This window comes from Cucurbita pepo, chromosome LG18 (genome assembly GCF_002806865.2).
Source record: "Cucurbita pepo subsp. pepo cultivar mu-cu-16 chromosome LG18, ASM280686v2, whole genome shotgun sequence".
NCBI classification, from domain to species: domain Eukaryota; kingdom Viridiplantae; phylum Streptophyta; class Magnoliopsida; order Cucurbitales; family Cucurbitaceae; genus Cucurbita; species Cucurbita pepo.
Genome location: NC_036655.1, coordinates 2766989 through 2788182, shown reverse-complemented (window position 1 = coordinate 2788182; position 21194 = coordinate 2766989). Strand labels below are relative to the sequence as shown.

General features: G+C 36.7%; 4 protein-coding genes across 9 annotated transcripts; 2 read left to right on the top strand and 2 right to left on the bottom strand.

Annotated features, from left to right (window-relative positions):
* The first annotated feature begins 3753 nt into the window (after window positions 1-3753).
* Window positions 3754-5924, top strand: LOC111780148 (non-specific lipid transfer protein GPI-anchored 2-like). The gene is made up of 3 exons (XM_023660463.1): window positions 3754-4432; window positions 5501-5563; window positions 5649-5924. The coding sequence occupies exons 1-3, from the start codon at window positions 4084-4086 to the stop codon at window positions 5786-5788; spliced, it is 552 nt and encodes a 183-aa protein (XP_023516231.1). The 5' UTR covers window positions 3754-4083; the 3' UTR covers window positions 5789-5924.
* On the bottom strand, window positions 5772-9419 carry LOC111780147 (protein ROOT PRIMORDIUM DEFECTIVE 1). Of its 6 annotated transcripts, XR_002812803.1 has the most exons (5): window positions 9333-9419; window positions 6710-9190; window positions 6213-6314; window positions 6020-6141; window positions 5772-5864 (listed from the first exon to the last, which is right to left on the bottom strand). XR_002812803.1 is itself a non-coding variant. In XM_023660462.1 (2 exons), exon 2 carries the CDS (start codon window positions 8732-8734, stop codon window positions 7541-7543), a length of 1194 nt encoding a protein of 397 aa, XP_023516230.1. In that variant the 5' UTR covers window positions 8735-9190; window positions 9333-9419; the 3' UTR covers window positions 6681-7540. The 6 variants fall into 6 exon arrangements, 1 of the variants encoding a protein (XP_023516230.1); XR_002812802.1 differs by lacking the exon at window positions 6213-6314; XR_002812804.1 differs by lacking the exon at window positions 6213-6314 and having other exon boundaries at window positions 6020-6073.
* Window positions 9420-11760: 2341 nt separating this feature from the next.
* LOC111779800 (T-complex protein 1 subunit eta-like) lies at window positions 11761-17276 on the top strand. Its single transcript, XM_023659954.1, has 14 exons — window positions 11761-11915; window positions 12005-12265; window positions 13173-13298; window positions 13383-13586; window positions 14219-14385; window positions 14463-14598; window positions 14800-14916; window positions 15029-15148; window positions 15238-15336; window positions 15431-15520; window positions 16229-16316; window positions 16538-16626; window positions 16715-16789; window positions 16892-17276. The coding sequence occupies exons 1-14, from the start codon at window positions 11901-11903 to the stop codon at window positions 16988-16990; spliced, it is 1686 nt and encodes a 561-aa protein (XP_023515722.1). The 5' UTR covers window positions 11761-11900; the 3' UTR covers window positions 16991-17276.
* A 2190-nt stretch (window positions 17277-19466) lies between these two features.
* On the bottom strand, window positions 19467-21072 carry LOC111779799 (F-box/kelch-repeat protein At5g26960-like). Its single transcript, XM_023659953.1, has one exon. The coding sequence runs from the start codon at window positions 20973-20975 to the stop codon at window positions 19632-19634; it is 1344 nt and encodes a 447-aa protein (XP_023515721.1). The 5' UTR covers window positions 20976-21072; the 3' UTR covers window positions 19467-19631.
* Window positions 21073-21194: the final 122 nt, after the last annotated feature.

Genomic DNA, 21194 nt, shown 5'->3' with positions numbered 1-21194 from the left:
TCGCTCAGTTGATAGAGCAGGGGACTCAAAATCTTCGTGTCACCGGTTCAAATCTGCTATTGACAATAAAGATCATGGGTAGAAAATGAAATGGTCGGTATCGCTCAGTTGGTAGAGCAGGGGACTCAAAATCTTCGTGTCACCGGTTCAAATCTGCTATTGGCAATAAGGATAATGTGTAGGAAATGAAATAGCCGGTATCGCTCAGTTGATAGAGCAGGGGACTCAAAATCTTCGTGTCACCGGTTGAAATCTGCTATTGGCAATAAGGATAATGTGTAGGAAATGAAATGGCCGGTATCGCTAAGTTGATAGAGCAGGGGACTCAAAATCTTCGTGTCACCAGTTCAAATCTGCTATTGACAATAAAGATGATGGGTAGAAAATGAAATGGCCGGTATCGCTCAGTTGGTAAAGCTGGTCAGTATCGCTCAGTTGGTAGAGCAGGGGACGCAAAATTTTCGTCTCACCAGTTTGCTATGAAAATAAATACGTCTAATGTGTTGGAAAGGAAATGGCGGATATAGCTCAGTTAGTACAGCAGAGGACTGAAAATCCTCGTATTACCGGTTCAAATCTGATATTGGCAACCATAGTTTTTATAGCTGTTTTTATCGTTCTAAAGTAGGTGATTGATTTTAGATCAGCTCTTGGACTTTCTGGTCGTTTTATTCTCTTTCAAACAATAGACTTTTCCACCATTTTTGCTCGTGCGACAAGAGAAGGAAAGCTACCATAGTCTACAATCCAATCTAACGACAGATTTTTCGAACCAGCTCGCCTTGCAGGACGGTTTGCGTGTTTTGAGATATTCATGTTTCATTAAATTCATCCAATATAATTCGTAGGCATTTTAACAATACGTTCACTTATCGTATTGGCTTAACTCAACGTCACTTTATTTTCTTAGTTGTTGGTAGTCTAATCGTGCTTGTCATGGTCAAATTTCACCTACGATGTTCCATCACATTAAAATATGATCACGAAACCAACTTCACCTAAGTCTCCTATTCGAACCTCAAATGCCTCCAATTACCTTAAAAACAAAAACGATTCTAAAACGATCCAAAGTCGTAAAATGAGGATCAAAGTTAAGTCGAGAGGCGAGANTTTTTTTTTTTTTTTTTTTTTTTTTTTGTTAATTACGAGCACTACCTAACCCGACCCAAACCATAAAAGTTAGATTGAGTTAGATTTTTTATTTATTTTTTAGTTCAATTTTTTTAAAACTGAAAAATTCCAGTTGGTCGTGGGTTGACTTTTTTTTCTCGGATCAACCTAAGAATGGAATTACATCTCAACTCTACCTTACTTTTAAAATCATTATGAAAATTAAGAACATTTAACGTTTTGAATGAGTTGTGACTTGTAAATATTCGAATATTTGAGATTTATGATATTTTAGTCATTAATGTAACATGTATCGTGAATAAGTAGCATTTTTTCAAATAACGAAAAAAAACCCGACAACCCAATTCAAAAAATAGAAGGTTGGATTATGAGCTCTATTCAAGTTGCTCCCGTCACAAACCCAACAAACTTGAAATTTAAGATTGGTATAAAAAAAAAATCAACTCAACCGGTTTATACCCTAAATTTGAAAGAGTAAACTTAAGCTTTATTAAAGAGTGCATGTAACAGCCCAAGCCCACCGCTAGCAGATATTGTCCTCTTTAAGCTTTTCCTTACGGGCTTCCCCTCAACGCTTAAAACGCGTGGAAAGGTTTCCACATCATTATAAATGACGTTTAATTCTAAAATCTAAAATATTATTTGAATAATACAAAAAAAAAAAAAAATAAAAAAAATCTAAAATATTATTTGAAAGTTCCTTTGAAAACAAATATTTATGAAAATAAATATTGAGATTTAATAGGAGAAAATTAGGAAGTTAGGTTGGTGGTGAGGTAATAATAAAATAATAATAATAATAATAATAATAATAATAATAATAATAAATAAAAAAGTAAATACCTTGTACTTGTATTCCCCTTTTCATCTTTCATAATAATTATAAATATGAAAATATTTATTTATTTATTATTATTATTTAATTTTATTCTTAACTCCCAACAATGAAAATAAATTGTCTCACAATAAGACTAAAAAAAGCAATATTTTCACATGGGCTCTCATTATTTCACATTATAAAAACTTTATGCCTTTTTGGCACAAGGAGAATTTGAATCCCAACAACTATTTTTAAATTATTATTCACTCCTTTTTTTTTCTCAATATTTGTTGAAATTAATGTAAAAAAAATATATATATATGATAATGATGGGATGCATAATTAATTAATTAATAATTGTAAGTAGTTTATTATACGACATTTAAATTATCTAAAAATAACACGTTCACTAAAAACACGTATGCTAGGAGAAGGTTTCCACACCCTTGTGTTTTGTTCTCCTCTCTAATCAATGTGGGACATCACAATACACCCCCTTTAGAGCCCAGCATCCTTGCTAGCACTCGTTCCTTTATCCAATCGACGTGGGCCCCCACCAAATCCACCCCTTTAGAACCCACATCCTTGCTAGCACTGGTTCCTTTCTCCCATCGACGTGGGACCCCCACCAAATCCACCCCTTTAGAACCCACATCCTTGCTAGCACTGATTCCTTTCTCCCATCGACGTGGGATGGTTCCTTTCTCCCATCGACGTGGGATGGTTCCTTTCTCCCATCGACGTGGGACCCCCACCAAATCCACCCCTTTAGAGCCCACATCCTTGCTAGCACTGGTTCCTTTCTCCCATCGACGTGGGACCCCCACCAAATCCACCCCTTTAGAACCCACATCCTTGCTAGCACTGATTCCTTTCTCCCATCGACGTGGGATGGTTCCTTTCTCCCATCGACGTGGGATGGTTCCTTTCTCCCATCGACGTGGGACCCCCACCAAATCCACCCCTTTAGAGCCCACATCCTTGCTAGCACTGGTTCCTTTCTCCCATCGACGTGGGACCTCCACCAAATCCACCCCTTTAGAACCCACATCCTTGCTAGCACTGATTCCTTTCTCCCATCGACGTGGGATCCCCACCAAATCCACCCCTTTAGATCCCAACATCCTTGCAGGGACATCGTCTGCCTCCTGTCTACCTCCTAAGAGTGTTTTGTTCTCCATGTGGGACATCACAATCCACCCTCTTTTCAGCCCAGCGTCTACCTCCTAAGGGTGTTTTGTTCTCCATGTGGAACATCACAATCCACCCTCTTTTCAGCCCAGCGTCCTCACTAGCACTCTTCCTTTCTCCAATCGATGTGGGACCCCCACCAAATCTGCCCAGCATCCTGTTCTCACTAGCACTCTTTCTTTCTCCAATCGATGTGGGACCCCCACCAAATCTACCCATTTAGAGCCCCCCACCAAATCTACCCATTTAGAGCCCAGCATCCTGTCCTCACTAGCACTCTTCCTTTCTCCAATCAATGTCGGACCCCCACCAAATCTACCCCTTTAGAGCCCAGCATGCTTGCAGGCACACCGCCTCCTGCCTCGTGTCTACCTCCCTTTTCAGGGAATAATGAGAAGGCTAACACATTATCCGGTGCCTGCCTCTAATATCATTTGTAACGGTCCAAACCACTGCTAGCATATATTGTCTTCTTTAGGCTTTCCTAAAGCTTTAAAATGCGTCAAGGAGAAAGTTTTCACACCGTTATAAATGGCGTTTTGGGACGTCACATTTATTTTAATAATAATTATTGGCGTATCTTATTTGGCGAAAAAAATAGGTGGGGTCATTATTAGGAGGTAGATAAATAACTAAAAGAAATAAATAGGGCCTTGGGAGTTGGGAGGGGGCCCACTCTCACACAGAAAATTAAAAAAAAAAAAAAAAACAAAATAAAAACAAAAAACAAAAAAGAGAAATAAATAAGCAATCAAAGTCCTGCAATGGCGGTAGCTGCTGCCATTAATTCACACTCGCCTTCCTCTTCCCAAACCACTTCCCTTCTTCTCTCTCTCTCTCTCTCTATATATCTCTCTCCTCCTCCTCCTCCTCTTCTCTTCAATTCCACCGCCAACCAACTCAAACCCTAGAAAACGAAACAACCGTCTCGATCTACACCAATGGCGACGCCTTCGATCTGCGCGCTAGCGGCGGTGATAATCGCGATTCACGGCATTGCAGGGGCGGTGGCGCAGGCTCCGGCGCCGGGGCCAGCGGTTGCGACGGACTGCTTCACGACGCTGCTGAATATGTCGGATTGCCTGTCGTACGTGTCGGCGGGGAGCAAGGACGTGAAGCCGGACAAGCATTGCTGCCCGGAGCTGGCGGGGCTGGTGGAGAGTAGCCCTAGCTGCCTCTGTCAGCTGCTTAGCGATCCTAATAAAGTTGGGTTAACCATTGATGTCGACAGAGCTATGAAGCTTCCTTCCGCCTGCAATGTCTCCACCCCTCCCGTTAATCTCTGCTCTCGTAAGCTTTCTTTTCCCTTTCCTTAAATAAAAAATTAAAAAATTAAAAAAATTAAAATTAAAATTAAAATGAATCTTTTTAAAATACCCAATTTAATCTTTTTTTTTCTTCTTTTTAATGGAAATTTTCAATTATGATTCAAATTTATATTCCATGATTTTTCAATTTTTCAATCTGCCCCTAAGTTTTTGGAGATTTGTAGCTATTAAGTCCTTCAAACTTTAAAAATTACAACTTAATTGTAACGACCCAGATACACCGCGGTTAGATATTATCCTCTTTGGACCTCCTCGGCTTTAAAATGCATCTGCTAAGGTTAGGTTTTCACACTCTTTGGACCTCCTCGGCTTTAAAATGCATCTGCTAAGGGAAGGTTTTCACACTCTTACAAAGGGTGGTTTGTCCTCCTCCTCCCAATCATCGTGGGCTTTCCCTTTTGGGCTTCACCTCGAGGCTTTAAAACGCGTCGGCGAGGGGAAGGTTTACCCACCCTAAGATGGCGCATCCCTTAAATTTTAGAAATATTATTTTAGAAATATATAATTAAACATATAATTACACACCTAACAATTTAGTTTATATATTTTTAAATTTATAATAATTTAATCTTGAACAATCGAACAAAAATTAATTTGTACATCGATGAACTTATAAATCATTGCTAATTTTAAAGTACAGAGATCAAATTATTACAAAACTAAAACTAAAATTAGGTACTAAAATTTAAGGACTAAATTGTTATTTTCCGAAAATCGAAGCATTTTTTAATACTAAGTTCAAGTTTAATTGAAAGTTTAAGAACATTTTAAAAATAATCAAACAAACATTTTTTTAACATTAAGATCATGGAAATTGGAAGTTCAAAAACATTCTTAGAACAATCAAACAAACATAAACTAATATATTACCAAAATGACTTTTATGTTTCAAATTTGCAACAAACATGAACTAAGAACATGCTAGTTTCCCTCCATGAACAAAATTCAAATAAATTTTGAGGCTTAGATCAGTCTTAAAAGCATCATAAGAGGGAGGTTCGTAGCTCAAACCTGCTTGTTTTGAATGCAGTTTTGGGATTTCCGGTGGGATCAAATAGTCCCGGATCAGCCCCAGCCCCAGCACCAGGACCAGGTAATAAATCTTCCATACTCTACATTCTAAGTTCATGGTTTGAGTTTATTCTGAACGAAAATTTCGAATGTTAAAACGCACCTAGGTGTTCAACCACTGGACGATGGAGGCTCCGCCACCCCCGGTACCCCGGGAAGCAGCGGGAATAGGGCTTCGAGCATCAACCGCCTTCATCTCGCATTTCCGCTTGGCATAGCCTTAGGATTTCTTTCGACGCTTCTCTAACCGAGATATCTTTGATTGTCTGTTATTGTTTGCCAATTCTTCTGTCTTTCCTTTTCAGTTCATATGTAGTATTGTACTGAGATATTTTCATGATTGTTAGGCAATAAAATGTTAGTTTCTATTGAAATATTTTGTTGAAACTACCTGTTCTTGTGGCTTGTAAAAAGTGCATGTTTCTGTGATGGTGAAGATTGGAAAAACAAGTTTTAGAGGGTAGCAAGAAGACATTACCAGGTAAGTAGAGACGATAGCAACGCCATCGACATTTTGTATGCATATTATCCACTGCTCATGGAACAAATATTGGGGAAATGGATCAACAATCCTCAAAGTTCTCATCTCTAGACAAAATGCTGCATGATAAAATATAGATATAGCAATGAACATTATTTGAGATAAAAGAACATGATTTGCTGAAAAACACCTTCTTTCTTGTGAGGATGATATATCGGTAGGAGAGGGAACAAAACATTTTTTATAAAGGTGTGGAAACTTCTCCCGAATAGACCGTTTTAAAATCATGAACCTGACAACGATACGTAATGAGTCAAAGCGGATAATATTTGTTAGTGGTGGGCTAGTGTTGTTACAGTTGATATCAGAGCTAGACACAGGGCGATGTGCCAACAAGGACATTGGGCCCCAAATGTGGTAGATTGTGAGATCCTACATCGGTTGGAAAGGGGAATAAAACATTGTTCATAAGGGTGTGAAAACCTCTCCAATTCGTGAAGCTAGGGCGATACGTAATAGGTCAAAGCAGACATCGGCTTGGGCTTGGGCTTAGGCTATTACATTTATGAGACATTGCATTTTATAATAATAAAGTATGCAAATGGGAATAGGATAAACGAGAATGCCACATCCAAAAAAGAAAAAGAGACATCCCAAGTGAGCAAAGCATATTCAACGATTCCTTACCTTCAAACTTCTATAGTACAACCAAAAAATCTGTAGTCCAAATGGTTCAGACTCTGCCTTCTCACTTGAAACCAAGAAATGGCAGGGAAACTCAACGGACTACATGTCAAAGTGTTCAATAAATTGATGCAGATAATGAAGATGCAATGGAAATGTATAAGGAGGCATATTAAACTTGAATAAGACGCATCTGTGTGAATGAAGCTTTGTTCAGAGCATAATTGCCAGCAGATCACAAAGAACGCAGTTCAGACTTCCAAATCAGGTTGTTCAACTTCTCCAATAATGCTTACCTATATTAAAAACTGAATTACTCGCCAGTTGCTAGAGAAGTTGCCAGGGCGGTTCAATCCCCTCGCTTCTCATACTTTGATCCTTCGATGTTCATATCTGTAAGAAGATGCAGCAAACAACCCATTCTCCAAGTATTCTATATTCATGAAGGGTTTCCATATTAGAAATTAATGACCAACTACTCCAATACATTCAAGGTGAGATCCCACATCGGTTGGGGAGGAAAACGAAGCATAGATAAGAGTGTGGAAACTCTCCCTAGCATACGCATTTTAAAAACCTTGAGGGAAAGCCCAAAGAAATTAATATCTACTAGCGGTGGGCTTAGGTCGTTACATTCAAATTCCATAATGTAAGCGTTCTATCTCTCCACCATTCTGCACTTACATATCTCCATTGAAAAACTAAAGCATTCTCCTTTTTGTTTTCAGATACACAATGTATCACAAATTTCTGCCCAACAATGATTTCACCGATTGTAGAGTCATTAGTGAGCTTTGAAACACTTATTGAAAGACTATAAATATTGTCCTTTGTTCATTTGTTACCTAAAGGAAAGTCACCATCTTCATTGTGAATTTGATCTACCTTCTGTCTTAAGCTGCTAGGAGGTAAACCACGACGCCCCATATCAACAAAATCTAGGAGTTTTCTCCTTACAGTATAAACTGGATTTGGATCTATTAAACACCCCCTCTCATAAGCTTCTCTTAGAAAGACGGTATGTCTCTTTCCCTTGGTTGATAAATAAAATATCCCAGGATGGTCCAAGAATAGATCTCTTACATTTAACTCAATGCCAAACCATTTCCTAAAATGGCTGATCTTCTCTACTTCCACCATCTTTTCCACAGTCAAAGTCATGAATTCGTGAATAATTGAAACTGCTCGTTTTTCCAGTGCTATAGCAGTGTTCCCATACTTGTTACTGTCGAGTGTTCCCTCGTATGGTCCGGTATATGGACACCTTTGCCATTCCTTAACCTTGGCCTTGAAGGTTTTTCTCAACCGCATCCCCGGAGGATAGCTATGTTTAAAGCTATACTTGATTTCTGTCTCGTCAACAGAATATCCATCTTTACAACACTGAGTAACTCTCCATTCATCGACAGCTGCTCGGAAATGATTTCTCGGAATGTCATCAACCAACTTCAAAAAATGAGTATTTGGTTCATACGCATCACAAAGCTGAAAAATATGAGAGTTTTTCGATATCACGCAGTCCTCAAAATTGTCAGGGAGGCCAAGCTCCCTCCATACCTTGTAAATTGCACGCAGTGGTAACATCTTAGAATTCGCCATTGATAAAAGCCGGACTAATCTGTCAACAACCTGAGGCAATGAAGCATGGATAGCATCTGCTTCTTCACAAACTATATGGATGGCAGTATCTGTTAATTTGCAAAATGGTTGAGTCTTGTTTGGATCATAGAATATGTGAAAAATATGAGGGTATTTGCGAAGGAAGGAGGCAGCGCCACGGTTGAGATGGAGCTTCTGGGAAAGCCTCGAGAGGAATTCTAGAGATACCGATTGATTCCTCGGATTAGCAAGGATAAGATCTTGGACAGCAACCACTTTTAGAAGATTTTTGTACCTATCCATCAGTTTCTCAAACGTTGGATCTCTAGCTCTTGATGCAACATATTGGGAAGATGTTGTTTTACATCTAACAACCATATTGAGATAATGGTACCTTTTTGAAATGGATCTAAATATATGAGGTCCCATTTTAATGCACAAATTGCTCTAACAGCCCCTTGTCTCACAATACACTACTGATTTCTTCGCATACAAATGCAGCCATCACCCTCTTTCATGAACAACCAAATATAGAGGCCTCAAAAAATTTATCTTATACTTCAAATTAAATCAAAGCATTGGCACAAGAGAAGTTCATACAACCAGAGCACTAATTTTCTAAGTGAACTAACGCAAAATTTCCGCCCAACACAGATTTCAGATCAAGGCAATGGCTAATATACACTATTTAAAATCCCTCAACAAATCCGCGAACTTCAAGAGAAATCCAGAGTTAGAAAAAGCTTGGAAAATGATTTACACATTCAGTTTCCAGTACGGCTTCCACTTACCCCGGCATACCTGCGTCCCAATGGAGCTTGTGAAAGCCTTCGACGACATTAAGAAGATAATCGAGGCCTCTTGTATCAATGAAAACTCCTCACGCTGTGAAACAAACAGATATTGTTTGAATCAATCGACATGAATAAATCAAAACGTGAGTGGAAAATCAAGAACGATTGAATTGGGAATTTCTTCATTGACAATGAACAGAGAGCAGAAGGAACAAGGAAAGTAAGCAAACAACCTGAAATTCATACATTGAAATGGAAACCCTAATTTGAGAGTTCTCTTTTTTTCCCCTTTAATCGCCGACGAACTCTAATTTCACTTTCTAATTTAATTTTTAATTTTTAATTACTTATAATTTATTTGTTTCATTTTCCACCTTATAATTCACATTCTAATTTTATATTTTTATTTTTAAATTAAATATTCTTTTATTTTGCACTTTAATTTAAAAACAACTATGAATTTTTTTTAATGTTTCAATAATATACCCTTAATTTAAGGGAAAAAATATATATAAAAAGAACATTTAAACTTTAAATATTTTTTTTAAATACACTTTTTCCATTAAAAAATACTTTTAAATTTTTTAAAAAATTAGAAATATATTTACCGTTAATACCATATTTATAAAAAATACTCATGAACTTTCGAAATCAACATAAAAAATAATTGATATAATATATGAGGTGTTGATAGATAGTTTACGTTATATTGGTGGTAAAGATTCTTGTACTCGATTGACTATGTTACTGAAGTGTTAGACTGAAGATCTGAAGGTCGCGTATTTGATCCACGCTGACTGCATGTGTTTAAGATTAGAATTTAACTGCAAGTGCTGGTAAAAAGTTTTGTACTCGATTGATTATGTTATATGGGGAGAGTATAATTTTTTTTTTTTTAATATTAATTTAAGAGTACAAAGTGCTCGAAAAAAGTTTTGTACTCGATTGACTGTGTTATATGAGGGTTTTGCGGGATAGTTCAGTTGGGAGAGCGTCAGACTGAAGATATGAAGGTCTTGTGTTCGATCCACACTCACCTGTTTTACGATTACAAAAATCAAGTATTCGAGTATAAAGTGCTTGAAAAAAGTTTTGTACTCGATTGTCGATTGACTATGTTATACAAGTGTTATGCAGGGATAGCTCAGGTGTGAGAGCGTTAGACTGAAGATCTAAAGGTCGCGTGTTTGATCTATGCTCATGGCATGTTTAATAGTAGAATTCTTTTATATTAATTTAAGAGTATAAAGTGCTCGAAAAAAGATTCGTTCTCCATTGGCTGTGTTATATGAGGGTTATGCAGGGATAACTTAGTTGGGAGAGCGTGTATCGGGGGACCCATGCATTTATGTATGTCATGTGTATCGGGATACTTCCTTATTATATTATGTTAGTACGGACGTGTACCTTCGATATTTATGTTCGCTATGATATCATGTGGGTCTTTCCCTTTTGTGGTGTTCGACGACGGGTTAACTCGTTTAGCTCGATCAAGCTAGGTCCAAGGGGTACATATACGAGCCCACTTGGTGGGTCTATGTGCACATGCGTGAGTCGTGTGTGGAGAAGTACCACACATCCAATCCTACCCGAAACGGGAAAGAGCTCAGGGCCATGCTAGGGTTTTAAAGGATACGTCCCATCATGTATGTGTGTTTGCATAACCCAACTCCAACAATACTGTGTACTTCTTAGAATAAGTTATGTGCTACACTTATATTTCAAGTAAAAGTAAAATGCCGTTGTACGACAATGAATGCTGAAATTACTATAGAAATTAAGATAGAATAATAGTGTTGGATGACGAAAGTCCCACATCTACTAATTTAGAGAATGAACATGGATTTATAATCAAGGAATACTCTTTCCCTCCATTGGCATGAAGCCTCTTGAGAAGCACAAAGCAAAATCACGGGAGTTTATGCTCAAAATAGACAAATATCATACCATTGTGGAGAGTCGTCTTCATCTAAAAGACATGTATGGAGTGACATTTATTATACATAAAATTGAATTTTTTTAAGTTTTTAAAAATATGTTAAAATTTATAGATTAAATTGAAAAAAAAAGTTGCATATTAATTAATTTTTAAAATTTTAAATTATTTATTATACATAAAATTGAATTTTTTTAAGTTTTTAATTTTTTTTTAAATTTATAGATTAAATTGGAAAAAAAAGTTGCATATTAATTAATTTTTAAAATTTTAAATTATTTATTATACATAAAATTGAAAATTTTTAAGTTTTTAAACACATTTTAAAATTTATAGATTAAATTGAAAAAAAAGTTGCATATTAATTAATTTTAAAAAATTTAAATTATTTATTATACATAAAATTTAAACTTTGTAAGTTTTTAAAAATATTTTAAAATTTATAGATTAAATTGAAAAAAAAAGTTGCATATTAATTAATTTTTAAAATTTTTAAATTATTTATTATACATAAAATTTAAACTTTGTAAGTTTTTAAAAATATTTTAAAATTTATAGATTAAATTGAAAAAAAAAAGTTGCATATTAATTAATTTTTAAAATTTTAAAATATTTATTATACATAAAATTGATATTTTTTAAGTTTTTAAAAACATTTTAAAATTTATAGATTAAATTGAAAAAAAAAAAATTGAGAAAGTAATTTAAAAATAGAAAAGAAAAACGAAATCTCACTCTTTCGGAAGTTAGAAAGGCTTTGGCGCACAAAGGCTTCTTCCCCAACTCCCCACAAAACCCTAGAGACCAACACGAACACTTGCAGCATCTTCACTTCCGTGCTACTCCCACCTCCGCATCTCCAACAATGGCAGCCATGCTGGTAAGCTCTCCCAATCTCGCCTTCTTCTTTCTCCTTCTCGCATGAGATTTGCTGTTTTTTTNACTGTGTTTGTCGGAGAAAATGTACAGCAACCTCAGATCATACTGCTGAAAGAGGGAACGGATACTTCCCAAGGCAAGGCGCAGTTGGTGAGCAACATCAATGCCTGCACAGCTGTGGCGGATGTGGTGCGTACCACCTTGGGACCTAGAGGTATGGACAAACTCATTCACGACGATAAGGGAAATGTCACCATTTCCAATGATGGTGCTACCATTATGAAGCTTCTCGATATTGTTCATCCTGCCGCTAAGATCCTCGTGGACATCGCTAAGTCGCAGGACTCCGAGGTATTGTTCTGGTGTTTTTGTTATTCTTTCTTGTATTTGTTGGTACTGCTGCTGGAACTGCTGCGTTTGATTCATCACTTCCGGCATAGAGATATTGGGATGATTAGTTCCTTAATCTTGGAATTTTGTTATGTAATTAGCTCTTTTTGGTACTTGTGTTTCTCAATTTGTATTGATTTATTGCAAATCAATTTAAAAGTGATATGAAGTGCCGATAATAACTTCTTTATATCTTTTTTTATTGACAATATTACATTGTGGAAGGGTGGAGATGGTTCTTCATGTCACGTTCAGTAAGAGTGCTGAAAATGAGAAGATGTGAGGTTTTTAGCTATTGAGCTATCGTTTTTGTTCATAAAAAATAACTCCCTATAAAGTTTAAGAGTAGTTGCATATTCATTTTTTCCCCTTCTCCATTGCAGCAGGCAAGCAGGCTTTGGGACCTTACCGACCATTGTTTATTTTATTTTATTTTATTTTTTAAAATTAACATTCCGGTTCTGTCTGATTCTGATGTGAAATCAAGATTTTCTGTAAAGATTAACGATTTAATTCACATATTTCTGTTCAAGAAACGGAGGCGTGCTTGACCATTTTCACGTACCTCGAGTTGCATATTGAAATTTAATAAGCTTATGTAAATCTTTTGTTCTCTATCACATAGGATCAAGTATTCTTGATATAACAGTGACACATTTTGAACCTTAAAGAGGTTTTTGGGTAATAGTTTCTTATATGCTCCCACTATTGTTATTGTATATTTTTTTTTATTGGGTCGAGTTTTTCTATTTACTCCAACGTCCCTCCCTAGAAACAAAAGGGGGGAAAATGAAAAATGAAAAATGAAACTTTATATATGATCAAAGTGATGGGATTGTTCACGTAACTTCTTAATACTGTGTTCCAGGTTGGTGATGGGACAACAACTGTTGTTCTTCTCGCTGCTGAGTTCTTGAGGGAGGCCAAGCCTTTTATTGAGGATGGAGTCCACTCTCAAAATTTAATACGAAGCTATCGGGCTGCAAGCCAATTGGTCTGTGATTTTAGTTTTCGTCACTGATTCATTTTTCGGTTGAATGGTCATCCTAACTCTCCTCTGATTGGGTTTGTTTGGTAGGCAATTGAGAAAGTAAAAGAGTTGGCAACCAGTATAGAGGGGAAGAGCTTGGAGGAAAAGAAAAGCTTGTTGGGTAAATGTGCTGCGACAACACTTTCATCTAAGCTCATTGGTGGTGAGAAGGATTTCTTTGCATCAATGGTTGTTGATGCTGTTATTGCAATTGGCGATGAAGATAGGCTAAATATGATTGGTATAAAGAAGGTGTGTACACTCATGTAATTCTTTTACATTCTTCATTGTTTTGCTCCATGGATACAGAAAACACTGTCTGGTGGAACATAAAATCAGTCTGCTGTGCAGTATTATAATTTGTGTTTTTACTTTTCTGAACTGAAGATGCCTAGCTAAATTGTCAACTTTGAAAGATCATGTCGGATAGTGATTTATTTATGTATGATACTGTGATATATACAGTATTTCTTTAATGAACATATAAAAATAATATACGGTGTTGTTAAATGCCATCTGTGAACTTGAGGCAGTATGAAAAAGTTATTTGTTCTTAGGTGCCTTAGATCTTGAGATCAATGGCTAATTGTACCTTCTGCGTAATGCTTATTTTCAGCTGTTTAATTTTCCAGCGTAATGTTTGGTAGAGGTCAACTTTTGGATCATTTCTTTATGCAATTCTGACCATTCTCTGCATTTAAACAGTATGTTGCTGTTGAAACCTTCAGAATCAAAATTATTTTTCAAAGTTATTTATTTATATGTAATTTTTGGTTCTTTTATAGTTACTCTTTTATTAAGTTTCACCTTGAGTTGATTTTAATGAAAGGCTGGTACATTTGCTAAATGGTTATGCTCTGTTGGAATTTTTATGTGCTTGTCAGGTTCCTGGAGGGACTATGCGTGACTCCTTCCTGGTAAATGGTGTTGCCTTCAAGAAGACATTTTCTTATGCAGGTTTCGAACAGCAGCCAAAGAAGTTTTTAAATCCAAAGATTCTCTTGCTAAATATTGAATTGGAACTGAAATCAGAGAAAGAAAANCTAATCGAGTTGGGTTTCTTTGTGAAAGGTTTTTGATGACCCGTTTTTTTATGACTACTAAACTTCCATAAATTGTTTTTTGTAGGCTTTCTGATCCATCGCAGTATCAGTCCATTGTTGATGCAGAATGGAATATTATTTACGAAAAGTTAGACAAATGTGTAGAGAGTGGAGCCAAGGTTGTTCTTTCGCGTTTGGCTATTGGTGATCTTGCCACACAGGTTGTTATTTGTCTTTCCCCACAATGATTGCATCTCCAGTATTCTTGGTAGTCAGAAAAGCCCTCTTATGTCAAAGAAATAAGATTCTAGACAATGTATAGTGTGAAGGAAGTAATTTCTATTGAAATAATAAGAAGTATCATCACCATTCATTCAGTAAAGTTTCCTCTGAATCCATATCAACGGTTTACTTTTTAACAGTACTTTGCAGACCGAGATATTTTCTGTGCTGGCCGTGTGGCTGAGGAAGATCTACATAGGGTTGCTGCTGCAACTGGTGGAACTGTACAGACATCTGTCAACAACGTTATTGATGAGGTACACATGTTTTCTGCTATAGTAATTTTATTTAATTGTATAGGAACTTATGTTCTTGTTGTTCCTCCGTTTTTCATAATGACCATGTGACATTACTTTACTTTGTTGGCAGGTTCTTGGGACATGTGAGGTTTTTGAGGAAAAGCAAGTTGGTAATGAAAGATATAATATATTCAGTGGCTGTCCATCAGGTAGAACAGCCACCATAGTCCTTCGAGGTGGAGCTGATCAGGTATGGCTTTTGTTGAAAACATCAAATTGAATATATCACATTGTGTTTGCCAATTATTCTGAATTTGCTACACTTCGATTATCATTTAGTTTATTGAAGAAGCAGAACGTAGCTTGCACGATGCAATCATGATTGTTAGAAGAGCAATGAAGAATTCTACTGTTGTTGCTGGAGGCGGAGCAATTGATGTATGTTTACTATTTCAGTTAGAGCTTAATTTGACCGTTTGTCTTTGATTTAAATATCCATTCTTTTTTTCTCTACCCAATCACTTTTTGGCAGATGGAGATCAGTCGATATTTGAGGCAACATGCACGCACAATAGCTGGCAAGTCTCAGCTTTTCATCAACTCATATGCCAAAGCCCTTGAGGTAGATCAGTGTCCTCTCGCTTATTTTTTCTACTTGAGTTTTTATGTTCTGTAGTGCCAAGACTCATTGATGACTATTTTGGAGTTAGATTGGAAAGATTTTAAATTCTTTAAAACTAAATGCAACTGTAAGCACAGAACATCATTCCTTCGTTTGGAAATTTTGAGTGCCAAAGTTTCTTTTAAAGACCAGAACATACTGTATACTACCATCACTGCTTGCCTGCACATCCTTGGTTGACGAATCCATTTATTTAAACGATGCTCTGATTTCATTGCACAGCTCTATCTTGTGTCTTTCGCTGTTGAAAATAAATTTTTTACCTCCCGTTTTGAAACGTTTGTTATTTAAATATTTGTTCCTGGCCTTGCTGCCTGATAAATTGAGTTGGGCACTTCTTTGCCTATTAAAAGGGTTAGGAAATTAATGAAAAATGTATCCTATACGAATAGAATGGAAAGGTAAGGGCTGGGTGTTCTACAAATTAGTATACATTCTTTTGACATTCTTTTACCGCCAGGATATTGTTAATGATATAATCGTCCCCCACTCATACTTGAACATCATCAACTCATCCTTGCTGAATGATAATTCTGGAAACATAGACAATGTTTCTCTTCTTAATGCTAATGTGTAGTAGGAGGATCTTGGTCTATTCATGGTTTTATGAGGTATACCTTACTGGGCTGTCTTGCTGTGGTCCTGCAGGTTATACCCAGACAACTGTGTGACAATGCTGGGTTTGATGCTACCGATGTGCTCAACAAATTGCGACAGAAGCATGCACATCCTTCAGGTAGAATTCTTCGTCTCAAAATTGCTTGTTCTTGGCATCCTTACTTTCATTCGATTAATGGTCAAGTTTAATTAAAGTGCACGATGTGGCGATTCATTTCTTTCATTCTGTTTCTATTTGGCCTGGTTGCAATGACAATTTTAGTTTGTCTTTCCTTGGATTTACTGTGCTACATCAATTTTCAAATGATTGTATAATGACATTTTGAGGTTCTCAAATAGGTGAGGGTGCACCGTATGGGGTGGACATCAACACCGGTGGAGTTGCTGATTCATTTGCAAACTTCGTATGGGAACCTGCTGTTGTGAAGGTATCTGATTGCATTGACTCGTTGCTGTAAAAACAATCAGTGCCCATTGGAAGCACCTTGATTTTAAAATTTGTACCCTTGCTTGCAGATAAATGCTATTAATGCTGCTACAGAGGCAGCTTGTCTCATATTAAGTGTTGACGAAACTGTGAAGAATCCCAAGGTTATTATTTGATCGAGTTAACTCCGTTTTGCAATTTCTTTTTGCTCAGTCATGTGTTACTAATAACGATTCTCCCCCCTCCTCCTACCTTTATCATGCCAGTCCGAGAGTGCACAGGGAGAAGCTGCTGCCAGTGCCATGGGCGGAAGACGTGGTGGCGCTGCATTCCGTGGCCGTGGACGTGGAATGCGAAGACAATAAGCTTCATTCAACTCTTGCTGGCAAGAAGCACGGTTTGGTTAGTTCAATTTTTACTTCGTTGCCTTCGTGTGCTTTTCAAGTTGTACTACAACAATCAGATTTTAATCTTATTAGGCCAATAGACAAAACCTTGAGTGATTTTGATCATATATAGAACTTTACAATGGAGAGTGATTTCGATGCTGCATCTGATTGCTGTTTTTTCCTTCCTTTTTGTGGACCCAACACTCATTTTGTAGTTTCGAATTATTTGTAGAGAAACCAATTTTCTTCAAGTTTCTTTTTCTTTCTGGAATTATAGTTTATATTTGGTAAGAAATGCAATTAGTTTCTTAGTTTCTATACTTTTGTCCTTCAAAATTTGAAAGGATGAGTAGGATTGAAGTGAAAAGTGCATATTTATTCGATGTTGGATCTTGAATTAGATGTTGTGTGGATGAGAGAGATTGGGTGAGCCTTCCAACAATAAAGTCTGTCATTTCCATAACTTTGCAATAATAGAAACTTTAGGAAATATATGATAACATGGCCTGCATGCCAACTATACTGTCCCTTACTATTTGTACTCATTAATTATTGTGTTACCAATCATTTACTTTCCATATGTTTTCTTTCAGGAATTAAATTTATTGCTAATGTTTTTTCAGGAATTAGGTATTTTGGGTTCACATATGAACTATTCTAAGTTAAGGTAATGTTCGGAATTTTGCAATTAAAGTTTTATTTCTAATTATGAACTTCATGGTTAGGTTAGGTTTAGTAGGTTTAGTGCATGACTCTGATCCCATGTTAGGAATCACGGATCATAAGAATCACGGATCTCCACAATGATATGATATTGTCCACTTTGAGCATAAGCTTTCATGGCTTTGTTTTCGGCTTCCCTAAAAGGCCTCATACCAATGTAGATAGTATTCTTCACTTATAAACCCATGATCTTCTACTAAATTAACCAATGTGGGACTCACTCTCAATAATCCTCAATCCTCAACAATCTTCCCTTCGAACAAAGTACACTATAAGCTTCGCCTGAGGTTTATGGAGCTCTCTCGAATAGCCTCCCCTTAATTGAGACTATTGATGTTTATATAGGCAAAAGTATTTCTGTAAAACCAAAAAATTATGAATAATTTAGGTAAAAGTACACATTTTTAATGCTAAGGGCTTGATTGTTCGATTATCAAAATTAAGTTGTTTTTACTTCTAAATTAAGTTATAGATCTTGTTATCAGTATTCATATTGATATTGTTTTATGTGTATTGCTTTCATACGGGAGCCATTGGTTCAAGTCTAATAATAGGTAGAATTTATTAGATACCACAAGTTTTTCTACTCAGATCTATTGATTTTCTATTTTTTCCATCCCTATCTATATTTATTTCATTTTTTAATTGTAATTCTTTTTTACATGAAAATTTCAATTAATCAAGACGGATCAACTAGGTACACCATTGATAAGCCTCTACTCGTGTCTTAGCTCGTCTGAGAGCTAAATTTACCTAGATATTTGTTTGTCTCTATTAAGGATATTTGAGATGAGTAATATTTAACATCGAAATATTTCAATTTTTAGATATTTCAATCCTGGCTTCCAAGAACGACCAATTTTGGATACAAATTTTTTTAATTTAATTCTATTTTGGTTTTCAAAATTTCATACTTATTTCATTTCTAATACTCAATATAAGCTTTAATTATACTTCTAAATTTAATGTCTTTTTCTCACACTTTTCTTTAGATGATTATAACTCTTTTTAAGAAAACATCTAAACAAAAAGTTTAAAAACAAAAAATAACTATATATATATATATATATATATATAAAGTCTTCAAACTTCGTTCCAACCTTGAAATCAAACTTAGAACTTTGTGATAGACGTCATATAAGCTTAATTTAAAAAAAAAATAAAAAAAATAAAAAATTAAGTTGAAATCTTATAGTTTCTTTTATTTATTATTTACTTTTTAATTTTGAAAGCCTCATTTTTATTAAAAATGACTTAAGAACTCCAAATGTGTTTACAAGAAAGGGGAAAGGCTTACCGACAAATGGTCAAGAAACAAATATAAAACTCAAATAATAAAAAATACGTTTTTTTTTTTTAATTTTTAAATTATACCTTATGCTTGTTTTTTTTTTCTTTTTTTTTTACCTCTTTTAAATAAACATTTGAATTTTTAATCAAATTCTAAAAAGTACAACAATTTTTTTTTAAAAAAATAATTAGTTTGGAGATCCCTCAAAGTTCAAAGAAAGTTGACCATATTATTTTTTATAGTCTTTAAATTTTAAAATTATCAAAAAAATAATCCAATATTAAGATAATAATAATAATAATAATAATAATAATAATAATAATAATAATAATAATAAACATGTCAGTGAAGTCAGGACCTCGAGCCTGGAAAAAAAATCCAAACCCCAATTAAAAAAAAAAAAAAGAATAATAATAATTAAATAAAAAGAAAAAGATAAAAGGATTCAAAGCCCCCATGCAAATAAATCTTCAATTACTTATCATTTTTTGTTTAATTAATTGACTAATCAACCAATCGGATTTCGATTTCTCACTCGCTTTCGTGACGACCACGCGCTCCCTTTCGGACCCTTTACCGTTTACGTCTTGCGGTGGCGCGTCATCAGCACTCGACGCACACGCAGGCAGCGCGTTGCATAACTTCCGGCATTTCCGCTCCTCTTCTCCAATCTCCGCTCTTCGTCTCGTAGATCAGTACCAAACCTTCCTTTAATCCTCTTGCGCTTCTTCCGCTTCGGCGGAGTAAATCGTCGATGCAGCCAGCGACCTGAATCAGCACCACCGTCTCTCCCACTCCGACGCAGCTGAATCTCACCGTGCTGTCCAGCCGGAACTGCGGCGGGAGCGGCGGACTTTTTATTCTGTACCACTCGCCGAATCCGGCGGTTTTGGTTGAGGTTTGGGTGGTGGTGTGTCTGTTGGAGTTGTTAGGGCACTTTCTTCTTGCGTCGAATTTCCAGAACGAGAGCTCGACGGCGTGGCTAGCGAGGACGAAGATATGTCCCGCCGCTGCACACGCCGCCACCACGCAGCCTCCTCCCGGTACGGCGCGGCTTCTCAGCCACGTACGCGCCTCCACATCGTACATATCCATGGAGCTCGCGTAGATATGAGCCTCCGATCCACCAGCGGCGCGTGATGTTAGGTTACCAGAAACTCCTCCCCCGATCTTCAATCCTCCAATCACGTAGAACACACCGTCCACAGCGGCTCCGATACAACCGTAGCGTCTTCTCGTTGACTGAGCAACGACTTGCCAAGAGTCCGTCTCTGGATCATACATCTCCACCGCCGTCGTGGTCGCAGCACCGCCAGCGACGTAGATTCTACCGGAAATCACCGCATTGGCGAATTTCTTCCTGGAGAAATTCATCGCAGATCTGGCGGTGACCATTCCAGACCAGGTATCGTAAAGGAACATCGCATTTCGGCCGATTAGGTAAATCCTAGGTCCAATGGCAGAGAGGCGCGCGTGAGAGAGCAATCCATAGAAATTACTAAGGAACAAACTCTCCTTCGCTCTGAACAGCGCAACCTTCCACAATCCACCGTCTCGGAAGTTGAAACTCGCTGCAAATAGGCCGTAATTAGTTGCAGAAACAGCATAAACAGTATCCTCCAAATGACCGCGAAGACGGCGAAGATCGACAAACGAAGAGGAAAGCAGAATGCGAGACCACTGACGGCAAACGAGAGAAACGGAAGGAAGAGAAGCGGACGGAACTCTGGAAAGGCACTCCAAAAGAAGGTCGTCGGGAAGGGAGGAGACGGTGGCGGGGGGTGGGGGGAGGTGATTGGAGGCGATATTAGTAGTTTCGAAGCAAGATTTGGAGTGAACAGGGACGGTGGCGGAGGAATCGTTAGGGTTAGGGAAGCAAGATTTGATGAACCAGGAAAAATGGCGAGAGTTTGAGCCGGAGTTGTTGTCCGACGCCATTGACGCCATTAGAGAAGAAGCCAAGCTTTTAGCATCCAAATTTTGTTCCTCTCTCTGTGTGTGGCTATCAAAATCACAGAAATTCAGAATTTCCCAAATTCTCAAAAAAAAAAAAATATATATATATATATATATATATACATATTTTTATTTAATTTTATAATAAATTTTAACTGTTTTAAAAGTAATTTTTCAAGAATTTGAGCAGTGAATCTTAATTAAATATTT

Excerpts from the sequence above, each read along its gene's own strand:
- LOC111779799 (XM_023659953.1), bottom strand. The coding sequence starts at position 20,975 with ATGGCGTCAATGGCGTCGGACAACAACTCCGGCTCAAACTCTCGCCAT.
- LOC111780147 (XM_023660462.1), bottom strand. The coding sequence starts at position 8,734 with ATGGGACCTCATATATTTAGATCCATTTCAAAAAGGTACCATTATCTC.
- LOC111780148 (XM_023660463.1), top strand. The coding sequence starts at position 4,084 with ATGGCGACGCCTTCGATCTGCGCGCTAGCGGCGGTGATAATCGCGATT. Across the intron at positions 4,433-5,500 it reads TCCCGTTAATCTCTGCTCTC|TTTTGGGATTTCCGGTGGGA; the intron begins GTAAGCTTTCTT and ends TTTTGAATGCAG. Across the intron at positions 5,564-5,648 it reads AGCCCCAGCACCAGGACCAG|GTGTTCAACCACTGGACGAT; the intron begins GTAATAAATCTT and ends AAACGCACCTAG.